Source organism: Priapulus caudatus, unplaced genomic scaffold (assembly GCF_000485595.1).
Source record: "Priapulus caudatus unplaced genomic scaffold, Priapulus_caudatus-5.0.1 Scaffold86, whole genome shotgun sequence".
NCBI classification, from domain to species: Eukaryota; Metazoa; Priapulida; class Priapulimorpha; order Priapulimorphida; family Priapulidae; genus Priapulus; species Priapulus caudatus.
This window is the reverse complement of record NW_014577147.1, coordinates 669,829-683,795: the sequence shown is the minus strand read 5'-3', so window position 1 is coordinate 683,795 and position 13,967 is coordinate 669,829. Positions and strand designations below refer to the sequence as shown.

The following is a 13,967-nucleotide window of genomic DNA, read 5'->3' as shown; positions in this document are numbered from 1 at the left end:
CCCTCTCGAAATAACAATTATCTTTCCCCGACTCGACTTCCTGTCGTAATGTTCAGTTTCTCTCCTTCCAATTGGCGAGAAGAATGTTCCCTTCGTTGCGCGGAAGCGAGTGCTGCCGGTAGGGCGGCAGCCACCTCGCTCTGAGCGGTGCGACGCTTAGGCGGTGTCGGCGGGACGGTGGGCGCGCGGGCGGTGCCTGGCGGCGGCCGCCGGTCGCACGCGCCGTCCCGCCCGCGCCTCGAGGTGACGTTCGCTCGCCGCGGCGCCGCCGACCGACCAGCAGTGGCGTCGCTGGTGTTGCGCGACGCGGCCGAGACATGCCGAGACCGCATCGGTCGGCCACGGCGCTGCGGGGGGCGGGCGGTCTCGTGCGGGACCCCGTCGCCCCCGTCGGTCAGCCGAGCGCCGGCCAGGCGAGGGGCAGGCAGCGCGCTGGGAGGGGGGTTGAGCAGGGGCGAAGGCGGAGAGACAAGCCCTGGCAAACTCAGCGCGTTTACCAGCGCGACGTTCGTTGGCCCGTCGTCCACGTAAGTCCGCACACGTGCGTCCTGGCAGCGGCAGCCCGCCCACGAGCGACAGAAAAGCCCACGAAGACCTGCGGGCACGTTAGGGCAGCCTCCTCGCCAGAGCACACAGTCGCGGGAGTCAAAGCAGACGGCAGCGGCCTCAGAGATTAGAGACTGATAATTTGTAATAGTAGCACTGTCTGTATAATTATGCCTGATGCGATTTTAACTGATTTCCAATCAGGTTTCATAATTACATTCACGAGCCACCTCTCTGATATCATGATATATTACATAATCTTAATCTATGCATCTTTATGTCCACATATATATTTACGCACTGTAATTTCATTCAGTAAGACTTCGCCTGAATTTCTCGCAGGAAATGGAATTTGTACATTGAATATTTGCATTAAACGACGATTATATAAAGTGATTACATAATTACTCTTTCTTTCTCTCTCTCACTCTCGCTAGCTCTACAGTAGCTCTTGATATCTGTGGTAGATATGTACATTCGTATATATATTATATGTACATATCGTATATATTACGTACTATTACTTAGATCGTACTGCACGCCTGAAACGGTGCTCGCGCATTCGCACTATCTCCCAAGAATATTATAAAATTTTACAAAAATTATGAATTTAAAATGAAGAGGGGTCATCTTAGCATAGATTGATATGCCAAAATTCCATCAGTAGACATCATTTAAGAATAGGAAGCAGACCTTGCATGTAAGATTCCCGCTGTATATACCATTAAGTACATAACATGGCTACGTTACTGTTTAGCGCATGCGCAATATCTTACCAGAGGAGTTTGATGTTGTGATTAAAATGCATTTAGTATGGTCAGGGTGTATCTCAGCAGAGGTTTCTGTAATAAATTCTTATCAGTAGACCTGTGTTTATAATTAGGAATGCGCCCTAGACTGCAGGGTGCAAAACTCCTACTTCATTCCCGCAGGCCCTTTCCCTTGTTTCCCTTGTCGCACACCCAGCCTCCCTCTTTTTCTACCGCCCCTCGACTGTCTTCCCTGCCACCTTCCTTTAGTTTTCCACCCCTCTCTCCCTCGGCAAGCTATATATACGTACTTTTCCTTTGGCCGTACTGCACGTCTGAAACGGTGCTCGCGCATGCGCAATATCTCGCGAGAATAATAATATTTTGCAAACGTTATAAATTTATAATGAAGAGGGGTTATCTTAGCATAGATTTATAGACCCATATATTCTGTCTATATAGTCACGTAGATACCGCATATAATGAAGTATGAAGTATTCGCTTTCTCTTGGAATTAAAACGTTGATCAAGCAGAATTTCACACGAACATGCATCACATTTCATTATACGTAGTTCGCGTTTCCCATTCACTGAACAAATCCATTGTGTGGTAAATAAACCATGAAATATTACCATCATTTACTCAGGCACGGCTGTATGTAGCTCTATATTATTGAGTAAAGATATAACCAAAAAACCTTAACTGAAACTATATGTCGTTTATAAGATATTACAATCCTTTTGCTTTTAAATGGATAAATAAGAAACACCCTCGGTCTGTAGCCCTTGGTTGGAAAGTGGTTTTGCGCAACTTATCAGATCATGCGCTTTGAGTGGCGCCACCGCCGTTGTAATCAAACTGTAGTCGTTAGTTTTAAAACATTTTTTAATAATATTTCTAATGGTGATTGAACCATGAAACTTTTTATGTAGCGCAATTATAACCTAAATTAGCTGAAAATAACCCTAGAACCTAGAGTAAACTCTCCCTTTAAATCATTACCATTTTTTGGAAATGTGACTGTGACTCCCCATTATAGGCAATCTCATCATTTTTGGCTCCATTCTTAATTGGCGGAAGATCACTCATGGAATCCCTGACAGTAATCGTCCGATACACTGCAGACTGTGTCCATGTGATGTTTGAGCTGAACTGTGGGACAAAGGTAATGTTTCATTGCAGCATTAGGGTGAATCCCAGTGACTTAGATACATTGAAGATTTCTACATGCATCCTCTACCAATACAATTGTTTTTTGTGCAAGTTGTCAACATTATGCATTTAAGTAAAAGAATATGACATCATTAGCCTTTGATGCCAGATGCAGCAATTGCAAGCTGTAATAGTGCCTTAATTACAATCAAAAAATTAACCCCCCTCCCCCCCCCACACACACACAACAGCAAAGCCTTCGACATGAATTGATGGAAATGGGAGGGGGGTGAAGGTAAATTGCAGATACTAAATATGCTACTAAATTAAACAGATTGTTTTCAGTGTCATTGGCCTTTGAAGAGGGTGACATCTTGACATTATGCTGTATTCGATGCAAAAGACATGGAACATTACAGATCATTATATTAAGTAACTTTCTTATCACAAAACATTTTACGTTACTGTATTTATGTCACACGACATCTATTTATGTGGAACCCGCAGCCAAGGCGGAATTCAGACCTAGTGGTTGGTGCTCAACTTTGGCTAATCTATTAATCTCTTGAGAAATTCTGAGATGCGTATCCCTGCTGAATGACGTCAACGCCTGACGTCATTGGGAATGCTCAAGTGTATCACTATGCCAAAGAACAGTTTTGTTGGTACAGAATCAATTCAGACAGTGCAGGTATTGCTCTCTATGTTGAGATATTCAAGAGAGACATTTTATACACGAGAATATTCAATAGGTATAGACTATTATTTTATGGTATTAGAGTAAGTATGAAGGAGGGAGGTGCCACTATTCTGGGTGCATCTAATGCACCTTATGAGCCAGTAAATATTGTACACATGTCTATAACCAGTCTCCCTTACTTACCTTTTTATCATCAACCATGACAGACAATTGACAAGCTCTGGGAGAGAACACATGCAAGGGTTCTGGGTAGAAAGGTAGTTTTTCTCCTGGTGCAGCAGCTAGTATGATTGCTCTGCAATATAGCATGCAAGTAACCCAATGAATCATTAATCACTATCAGCGATTAAACATATTTGATTTCTTTTGAAAATCACCAAGCTAACATCACCATGTGCAAACGCATTAACATAATACTACTGTCAGGGTTTTCATTATCTTTTATAGCAACAGGCCGAAATGCTTTTGCAACAGGCCGTGGAAGAGTGCGGGCGGGGTGTTCGGGAATTTTTTTTTTTTTAAACCTAGATGCTCTGAGATGCAATCTGGTGTATTCTGAGCTGCAGTAAACAGACACATTTGGATTACAGTATGGTCCTTTTTTCCAATTTGGTTTCTCCTGGTACATTCAGAGTTCACCAAAAGTTTCCAAATTATGACGATTTAGTAATTATAAGAGTTAAACAATTAAATACGTGAATAGCGTTACTCAAAAACAAAACAATGCTTCTTGTGCACATAACATGCATACAAATATACTCAACTGATTTATTAGTAGTAGCTCATAAAACACTTTCACTTTGGAGAATAATTAGAACAAACTAAATGCAAATAAAAAAATTTTGTTTTTTTATTTTTTTAATATCATACTTGCTTGAGCCAATTGTAACTGGCCAATTACAGAGTAGACGGTCAATTCGGCCGGTGGCCGGTTCCTAATGAGAACACTGTACTGCATGCAATTTTTGAATTTTACAAAGTAGCACACGGCTTCACATACAGTTGGCTAGTAAATATGTCGGTGGTTGCGATAATGATACCTGCGGCGTGTCTGTGGCACTCCGTACTGGCCCGCCTGCAGCACTGCGAATGTACACTGGTAGCCCATGCGCACAAGGCAACGTAGAGCCAGCTTCAGTACCATGTTGCGCTTAAATGATACAAAGTTCCTGACATTCTCCAAGAGGAAGAATTTCGGACGATAGTAGTCACAGTAGCTTAGGTAGGATGCGATGAGTGAATTCTGCAAAGAAAAACAGCAAAAGCAACATTTTCAATGAATTGACATAATTAACTACTTAGACCTTGTCCTCCCAAACTTCTAAATCTATAGATATAAAAGTATAAAAACTCGAAAAGCAAGAAATGAAAGGTCCTCACATAATTCCTACAGATTACTACTCACATCTTCTAACGAATAGATTCACTGTGACCAAATTTCACACTATCAACCGGCACTGCGCACACAACCAGTCTTTGTTTAAAATATATTGTGAGAGGCTCTGATTTCATTGTGGAAATTTTGTAAACTGTGCCGTGCATTTTTAGCTATATCTGCGAATTGTGAATGTGTATAAGAAAAGCGATTATGGGTATACTGGGTATAGTATAAGTGGAGCTAAGGATGAATTGGTAGGGAAAAGTCGAATAGAAAAGGAGAAGAAGATGGAGGTGGAATGGGCGAAGAAGGGTTATAGAGAGAAAGAGAGGTTGAGAAGAGAGAGAAAGTTGATAAGGGTGAAAGTTTAGAGGAAAACGATGGAGGGAAGAACTATGATGAATGACAGGAGAAGGTAGAAGAGAAAGAAGGGGATGATTCTCTACACTCTTGGACTATATCAACAGAGTTCTGTTTCTGCTATCTAGAGCACACATACAGAGATAATAAATAAAAACGTCATTCCCAGAATGACAAAATTACAGATTTCTATTCCAAACCAGGTTAACCATCAGTAAATTAATCACCATCAGTGTCAATACTATTATCGTCATTAATAAGTCGTCGTCATCATAACTTTCTTCAGCCGGACTGCACAGCATATATGCGAATGCTGATAGCCTGAGACAAAAACTTGAGAAGTAACCGCTATGTAGAGTTGGAGCCCGCTTAAAAGTTAAGAGGTTGTGGATGCCAATTCCTAAATCTCCTTTCGGGCTACTCTCGATTCCGAATTTCATTGTGCGCAGTGGAACCCTATTTCTGAGAATCCGTGCTTTTGCCATTGTGAGCATGTGAGGTACAGTTTCGTTCCAGATGACCGCTTTGAACGCTGGTGTTTTAGAACGTGGATGACATAAGAGGTAATTTAGTTGATGTAGAGAAATAGTAATGTCTAGAGACCATACTGATGTAATTTGTACTGTTTAAAACTGTATACTTTTTCTGTGAGAGACGTTTGAAAACTGTGCAAAGTTTGGCCAGAAACTTTGATAGTTTGATTAGTTCATGCAGGCATTAGTAGGTGGCAGTAGCGCATAGTCCACTATTACTGAAACCCACACTGTAGAAGGGGCATTTTAGCCAGTTTTTGGCCTTTAGATATTGATCAGTGAACTTGTGAGTTGTTGCTTAGCCTAGCAATATCTCTACACAATCCCTGTGTTTGTGGGTGATATTTCTGGATGAAATATTAGTTTATTGTCATTTGTTGTTGTTTGTACACGTAATGGTGAAACACCATATTGATATCAGGCTAGTCGTTTGGCTGAGTTTGCGAACTTTCAGTGAGGTCTATGTAAAGGAGTAAGTCAAAGGATTATTTTCTATTACTTGTCAGTTTGTTTATTACGTTTTTTGTACACGTTTGCAGATTTACGGATACTAGATAGAATTGATGGACGTTTGACTGAAATTTTGAGCTGTATTGGGTCTTAATTGATGGCAAATACACAATAAAGAGACTGTATCCAGTAATTCCTGTGTCTATTTCGTTTATTGCACGAGCTCACGGAAGACTCCGGGCGATTTGGCCGCCACAGAGGTACTTGGCCAGGTTGAGTAGGTTTACTCCTCTTCTCAACAATATTATAACAGTATAACACAAATATTCTTAAGCATGGGAGCTTTTTATGGATCTATGAACAGGTGGCCATTCTGTAAAGATGGCCACTAACCGACAGTAAACTGTACATTTCAGTAAATTCTGATACTGTGACTGAAAATTATGCCACCATAATTACTACCATTAATTGTTAACGAGTCTATACTAATCCTTGTACGTTTTACCTTGAACATGGAGTATTCCCTCGAGTTAAACCTGTTCATGCCGCTGAAACCCTGACAGGGGGGACCTCCACACAGCAGTTCTACGTCTCCCTTCTGTGGCAGTCTCTGCCCAATGCCATTGGTCTTCTCACCCTAAGTAGCCAATCACATGCATACAGCCACGTAGAGCACCAAACAATTTCACACAATCTAGACAAAAATTATTGACTGAACTTTGGGATTCATACTAACATGAGAGTAACAGTCACCTTCCTTTTCAAAGTTAGGAATATAATGGCAATGAATTGACTAATAACTGTTAAAAAACACAATTAATCTTCAACCAAGAACAGGGTTTAATCTGGACATTTGTCAGGTTTGGTACCCAGTTATTTGTATTTAGTGAAAAATTAACCCATTTGTGAACCAAATTTGCTATTGGTTTTGGTTAAAAAACGGAATCATATAGCCTTGCATAAAAAATGCAAGGCCCGATTGTAGTATAAATAAGGTAAAGATTTGCTTTCAAAGGATGAATTTAAGATTGTGAACAGGTGTAATAGTCGGACCTAAATTTGGTTGACATAAAACCCAAGAGAAGCAAGGTGCTTCTCCAAGAGTGCTTACCTCCATGGCCAGCTTTAACAGGAGATTGCAGTCACCAGTGAACACAGTGCAGCCTGGATTGTTTATTCTAAATGCCTGTGCTGCTGGCTCAAACACTTCTATTGCCCACCTGCTCTCAGCAATGCCTGCCTGATGAAAGCCCTCAGACAGACCTGTACGTGTGAAAAATTTCTGTTGTAATGGAGGTGGGTAGGTATTTTAATATCTTTGTGAGACCTACTGCACATAATACTCATGCTGCTGCTGCTGCTGTCACTACTGCTTTTAACATGAACAGCTGTTCCAGCAACGATGCAACTTTTTGAAATTTGGCACTAGATGATGACATGCCGAGTCAAATATACATTTAATCACTGATTCCACAAATGTCATTCATCCTGTCGCACGAACACCGTTGACCTATTCGCATAAACATTGGAACCATATTCTGAATGTACCAAAATTTAGTACACAGAAACAGTGACTAGAAACATGCTATATCATGGCATGAATTTCTGTCATCTAGTGACAGGCACCTTTGGAAAAATCTGAAAAGGCATAGTTACTGGAATATCTGGCATATAATGCTCTTTTTTAACTGAAGTGTTCTTGCTGCTGCCGCACTACTTCCGCTGCCACATCAACAACCACCAACACTACTACTAATCATCATCATTATCATCACTATTTTTTGAATAACCACTTAATAATTTCAGATGAACCTTTACAGATAAAAATATTTTTTCAAATCAATGATATAACTCGTTGATGTATAATAATAAGATATTTCATGTACAGTCAAACCTCGGTTATCCAAACATCAATTATCCGAATTTCGGATTATCCGAACAAGATCTCAAGGTCCCGTGAATATTTAATAAGCAACTAGACCATCAGTTATCCCAACAATCAGTTGTCCGAACAAAATACTCCCCCCCGTCTCGTTCGGACAATCGAGGTTTAACTGTATAATGGAATAACGAATCCATGAATGGAATAAGATTCAATTAAATATTGTTTACTCATAATTCCTCATATAGTCATAACACACATGGATTAGTATGTTTGAACATATTTACTCATGTTTCACTGTAACCCACATAACACACCACTGCACCAGTTACGAACAAATCAATGACATAGCTATGCAAGTGCATATGCATGAGAGTGGCAAACTTACCTCCACAGCCAGCAAAAACATCCAGACACCTTAGTTTTCGGAAGCCCAGTTCTCTCTCTTTTTCCTCTTCGGACTTCTCTTCCTCCACCGGGGGAGCAGACGACTTTCCTTTTCCCTTTCCCTTACCTTTTCCTTTACTACCCTATTTCAGAATTAAGGAGATTAGTATCAGTAATACACATTAATACAGAATTTGTTAAATAGCCTTGAAAAATCCCACACTCAAATTGGTGCAGAGCATATTGCGTACCATGAAATAATAAGCAATGTTGAATATTAATGTTAAATATTATGCCAACTATGATAAGCACAGAGGTTTGAAGAAATACATGATATAGCAGCAGATCTGGCAAAATTTCCAAATACAGTATTCACTTTCACAGCAAATACAGCCTTATAGTTTACTTTTGGTTTTACACAGAGTTTTGAGCGATCACGTAACATCGGTTTCCTCAGCTCACAAAACTCCTTTTAAAGCATGCAATATTTCCACAAAACAACAGTTACTTTTCTAGTGCCAACATTTCAGATTAGTAATATTATTGTTTATCTCGGCAGATGTCAATATACGACCACAAATAGTCTCTGATTTGAATGTAATTTGCAGCTGTGTGAAGAGTTCAAGACAACAAAGAACACCGATACCTTTCCTTTAGCACCCATTAGCCATGCTTCAGACGGTGGCTCCTCAAACTCTTTCGTGTCATGGTTGTATGCCTACAGAAACAAATATTTGTACATGTATGGGAATCGCAGAGTATCTTTATGTATATATGTCTAGCTACGATCTTAAAATGTCCTTACAGGAAATACTTTTAGCCTTCACTATTAATTTCAAACAGAATTAAGATTTCAGATTTCAGAATTGAGCAATAAATATTATTGCTTAAATCACTTGAGACATAACTAAAATAAATGACACAATTAAACACAATTTGAAAAAATTGCCAATACATGCAGTTGTTGGCAATTATTTATGACCTGCACTATTGCTTATGTTTTTGTGTGTGAATATCACATCACATACACAGTAATTATTTGAACTAAATTACTAATATTTCAATTTGCAATTACTATTGAACTGTGAGAATCAGTATGTGGCATAATATGTAATCTCAAAAATAATAGTTATAGTGAAATATTGCAATCATTTCTTATATATATGGATTAACCGTTACAAGCCTTTGAACAATACAAATAAATCAGTGATAATGTTGAAATTACACAGGTAAACAAGTAAAAACAAATAAGCTAAAAGCTGACCTCTCGAAAGTAGAACCTGTCTGCTCTGTTCCTACTGTACTTCGCCAATGGTTCTGTGAGATTTTCTGCATTAACAACTGTACACTTCGTTACCACATCTTTCATATCAACTGTTGCAACTGTAAGGGAGAAAACAAATACATATATGAACAAGAACAAAAACACAAAAATATATTACAGGGTAACTTTTTTTAATTCAAACGTTTAAATGACCTCTAAGGTTTTTACTGCATCCATGGTGTGTTCATGATATTGTAAATTACAGTAACCTAGCTATTTATGCATACACTGCAACTCACTTTCATTGCTCCAGTACACCATGTTCAGGTCAGCCTGGTAACCTGCAACAACTCCCTTGTGTGTGTTTTCTGGCCTGTAGAAGAAAACAATGATTAGCAATGTGAAACTTATAAGCAACTGGTGAAACATTAATGACAATTAAACTCCAATATTCATTCTAACCAGATTTCTACTTTACCTTTCATTAAGTAAAATGGGATTTAATTACCTTTGTTAATGGTATTAAACTTGCATTGAAGAAAGTGACCGTGTTATTTATTATTTTATAAACGATAACAGAACAAACTTGCGGTATTTTTTTTATACTGGAGTAATCAGTAATCTCTGCAAATAGGTGAGACCTAATTTGTCTATGTGCTTTTATGTTTCAACTTATTTGAGAGATAATAATTTTAAAGGGCCAGTTTCTTTGGGGTTCACATCTTACTAAAAGAACCTGTCCTAGTATATGTATAGCATACATGTTATACTGCATAAAATTCGGTGCCCTACAGGGGTCGAAATTAGATTTTTATTATGGTATCCATTCAGGATACCAGGTATTGAAATCTAGTATCCCCCAAAGATCTGATACCCCATTTTTTTGATAGTAATTTCAACAATGTTGGTATCCAAAATCTTGAAATATGCAATAATAGCATTTGAAAATTATTAATATGTAATGTAATTATTATATAAAAACATGAAAACAGATTCACAGATATGCACAGACAAGTACACTGCAGACATATTGTCTAGACGCATTGTCTGGTTCGCTTGATACAATGTATACACATCACAGTGCTGAAATAAGCGTTGTCCGGTTGTCGACGCACCAGGAATTTGCGCCGGACACCTAAACCATGTTCTGAGGACACTGTCCAGGTGGACAACCAGAGAACCCTATCTCTAACCCTAACACCTAACCTAACCGACTCGGCTATCTTATATACGCTGGTACCAATTAAATCTATGGATGTATAACCTCTTGCTTTCAATATTTTGCATCTGAATGACAATATCCCTGCAACCTAACGTATAGGCTAGCTCGGCCACAATAATGTTCATTTCATACTTCAAATCGAGTGTTTTCTAGTATGCTCATCAAGAATCTTAATCGTTGTGAATTAAATCGTGATAATATAAAAATTATGGGACCAGCTGCTATTTCCAACATGTATAATATCATATGTTCAGTGTTGTTATGATTTATGAGAGGTGAACTCGATTGGAACAGAGAGCACAGCCAAGTTTCCAAAATATTTCTGGGGAGACCCCTGCCCTACCCCGCATTCCGCCAGCTTTGTTCACCCCCTCCTTGGAAGTAGACGCAGGTGAATCAAAATATCATATTTGACTGGGCCAGAGAAACTACATAACAAAAATGCCCGCCGTTTTCGCAATGGTCGTCCAGCAAACAAAGATTGCCAGAGCTGCAGAGGTAGGGAGCCGTGTAAGGGCGTGGAGCCAGGATGGCGAGGAGCCAGTGAAATATGTAAGTCATCCAATATTTTGTGCAGCTTCGCTGTTTTTGGCGCCCCCTTGTTAAAACTCTGTCGCCACTGTTTTGACGGTTTTTCCTCGCATCTCCATATTATTATGTGATTGAAAATAGGAGATTTGGGGATTTTTTTTGGGACAACCAGAAATTGTTGCGGACAACCCGATTTGATGCCGGGGTTGTCCGCAGGACAACCACATTTTTTTTCTTATTTCGAGCACTGCATCACATTTATGATCAACATCGGCTACGCTTAAGCCCGGCGCACACGTGGCGATTTTTATCGACATTACCGGCGCCGAGAAATCGCCACGTGTGCGCTGCACGGCGTCACCGATTTTGACGCCAGAAACTCGTCGCTGGAATATCAAAATGTTTGATATTTGTTGCCCAGTCGCTGAAAAATCGCTACGTGTGCGCTGACCAGGCGACGGATTCAGGCAACAGTTTTTGGATTAACCAATCAAATGCATGATTTGAAGCACGTGATCAAAATTATGGCAGCGCCCGTGGTGTGGTTTGAACAGGTCACGTACAGTTCATACAGTGGTATGTCGCTGACAGATGGTTGCATTGTCGCCGGGTGGCGCACACGTGGCGATTTTTATCGACAGTGCTGTCGATAAAAATCGCCGGTACTGTCGATAAAAATCGACACTTGTGCGCCGGGCTTTATGGCCCAGTGACACATACGCAAGGTTCGACACTAACCCACGTCCGACCGACCTAGTCGGGTAAATGCTTGGTCCGGTCGCATACAACCAGAGTGCTAGTAGCCCAACTGGTCGTGTTAGAATTGGTCATATATATTGCACTGAAAGGTCACTTCTGGCTAGACTGGTTCGCGGCCGCATTGTTTGTCGCAAAGCGTGTACATTGTCTAGCAGAGCGTGAGACCGGATACCAGTCTACCCTTCGACAAAAACAATAACGCGGCTTGCTGCCAGCCACAGTAGACGATCGATAAACCGTGCGCTCGTGTATGCCCGTGGTAGAATACGAATAATGCACGTGAACTCGGCCCACGCGCGATTTAAAGCGCGGGAAACAGCATCTATGAATTCATACGATGACACACTCTTATCTAAATAAAGTTTTTCATAACAATGGTCTGGGTCTGGGCTAGTGAAAGTTAGGTCAGGGCTAGTGGGTTTCCTCAGTTACTAGCCCGATGGTCTAGTGAAATAAAAAGTTAATGTTGAACCCTGACATATACGCGACGCGCATTGAAAATTAATAAAAAAATGGAAAATAAGATCAGTGCGTCGTTGTGCGCCCAACTTTTGTCAGGATTTGGGAGAAGCTAGCGAGTTGATAACGAATGCACAGCGTGTTGCTAGCGCGCTGCGCGTATACAGGGCGCATACAGAGCGTTAGGGCGCACATGTTAAAAAATCCAACGAATGCACAGCGTGTTGCTAGCGCGCTGCGCGTATACAGGGCGCACATGTTAAAAAATCCAACGAATGCACAGCGTGTTGCTAGCGCACGGAACGAATGGTCCGCGCATGCACCGCGCATTCAACGCACAACCAGCGAACGGTCAGGTCAGCAAACGAACAGGTCATGATAAGGGATATGGTGTTGTGAGGCACCCTCCACCCATAAAACATTGAGTGATACTTGGTCCCAGAGGCAAGATGCCGCAGAGTGAGTGCAAGCTTCAGGCCAGGGTCGAGGGGCTCTCTGTAGGTTGTATTCTGCTTGGTGATCCTCGGACCCATTCTGGTTAGCAGCTCGTCGAACATCTCGGGGGGCATCCGCATGAAGGTCTTGAAGGCTGCCTGGTCTTCGTTACGGAGTTCAACAAGTAGCTGGTCATACAGGTCAAACTGTCGTCACCTACCGATCCACGGTCGGACCCAGAACCTCCGTTGACCTCTTCTCTTTCTCATTCTCCTGATGACATGGACTTGGTGAAGCTAGTGCCAGTTCCATGAGGTTCTGCTGATGTTGGAGAACCGCGATTTCGTATTGTAGTCGCATCCTGTCGGGATCCTCCATCTTCTGAGGTGGTTCTTCTATACACGATCATCAGGGACCTCTGTCATCACCCACGAGGGTCGGAGGAGAAGTGATGATGAGGAGGTGGGGGCGGGACCCGTTTATATACCCCATGGCTACATGCTGCGTACACGCTAGGAACACGCTAGAAGAACGCTGGGCGCGCTACAGACTCGTTCAGCACTCGTTCAGCACGCCCATATTCGCTGCATGTTCGCTGGACATGCGTTAGAAGCACGCTAGGTGTGCGCTAGATGTGCGCTAGGTGTGCGCTAGATGTGCGCTAGGTGTGCGCTAGGTGTTCGCTACACCTCAGCCGACGAACAGACAACGAATACCCAGCGTGTGCTCCGCGTGTGTCTGCATGGCATTGGTCCAGCGCGCTCTGCGCGTGTCTGGCGTCCTTCTGGCGTGTACATTCATGCGTCGAGCTCCGCGCACATTTTTGTGCATGCACAAAAATCCTGACGCACACAGCGAATGACAACGAATGCATAGCGTTGGTCCAGCGCGCTCGACAAACGAGTAACGAATGCTGACGCACACCCAGCGAAAGACAACGCACTGGCCAAAATTGCTAATTTTTCAGTGCGCGGGCCTTGCGTCGTGTACGTGTGACTGGGCCATTACGCTTGCAAATATACTCAACAACCACTATCCCGATTTTAATGATTTTTTTTTTACTATCCCAGCGGGATACCAAGCATTGAAATCTGGTATCCAACACAAGAATCTACTATCCCGCGGATATCGGGATACCGCTAATTTCGACCCCTGCCTG

At 41.6% G+C, this 13,967-nt stretch overlaps 1 protein-coding gene across 1 annotated transcript in view; it reads right to left on the bottom strand.

Annotated features, from left to right (window-relative positions):
* Window positions 1-13,967, bottom strand: part of LOC106804762 (DNA (cytosine-5)-methyltransferase 1-like) — a 55,708-nt gene that overhangs the window by 14,215 nt on the left and 27,526 nt on the right. Inside the window, exons 24-32 of the mRNA XM_014806083.1 lie at window positions 9,702-9,775; window positions 9,403-9,521; window positions 8,785-8,856; window positions 8,140-8,281; window positions 6,981-7,132; window positions 6,375-6,506; window positions 4,189-4,391; window positions 3,332-3,443; window positions 2,299-2,448 (exon numbers count right to left, since the gene is read on the bottom strand). Coding sequence (XP_014661569.1) covers window positions 2,299-2,448; window positions 3,332-3,443; window positions 4,189-4,391; window positions 6,375-6,506; window positions 6,981-7,132; window positions 8,140-8,281; window positions 8,785-8,856; window positions 9,403-9,521; window positions 9,702-9,775 — 1,156 coding nt within the window. The remainder of the gene's footprint in view (window positions 1-2,298; window positions 2,449-3,331; window positions 3,444-4,188; window positions 4,392-6,374; window positions 6,507-6,980; window positions 7,133-8,139; window positions 8,282-8,784; window positions 8,857-9,402; window positions 9,522-9,701; window positions 9,776-13,967) is intronic.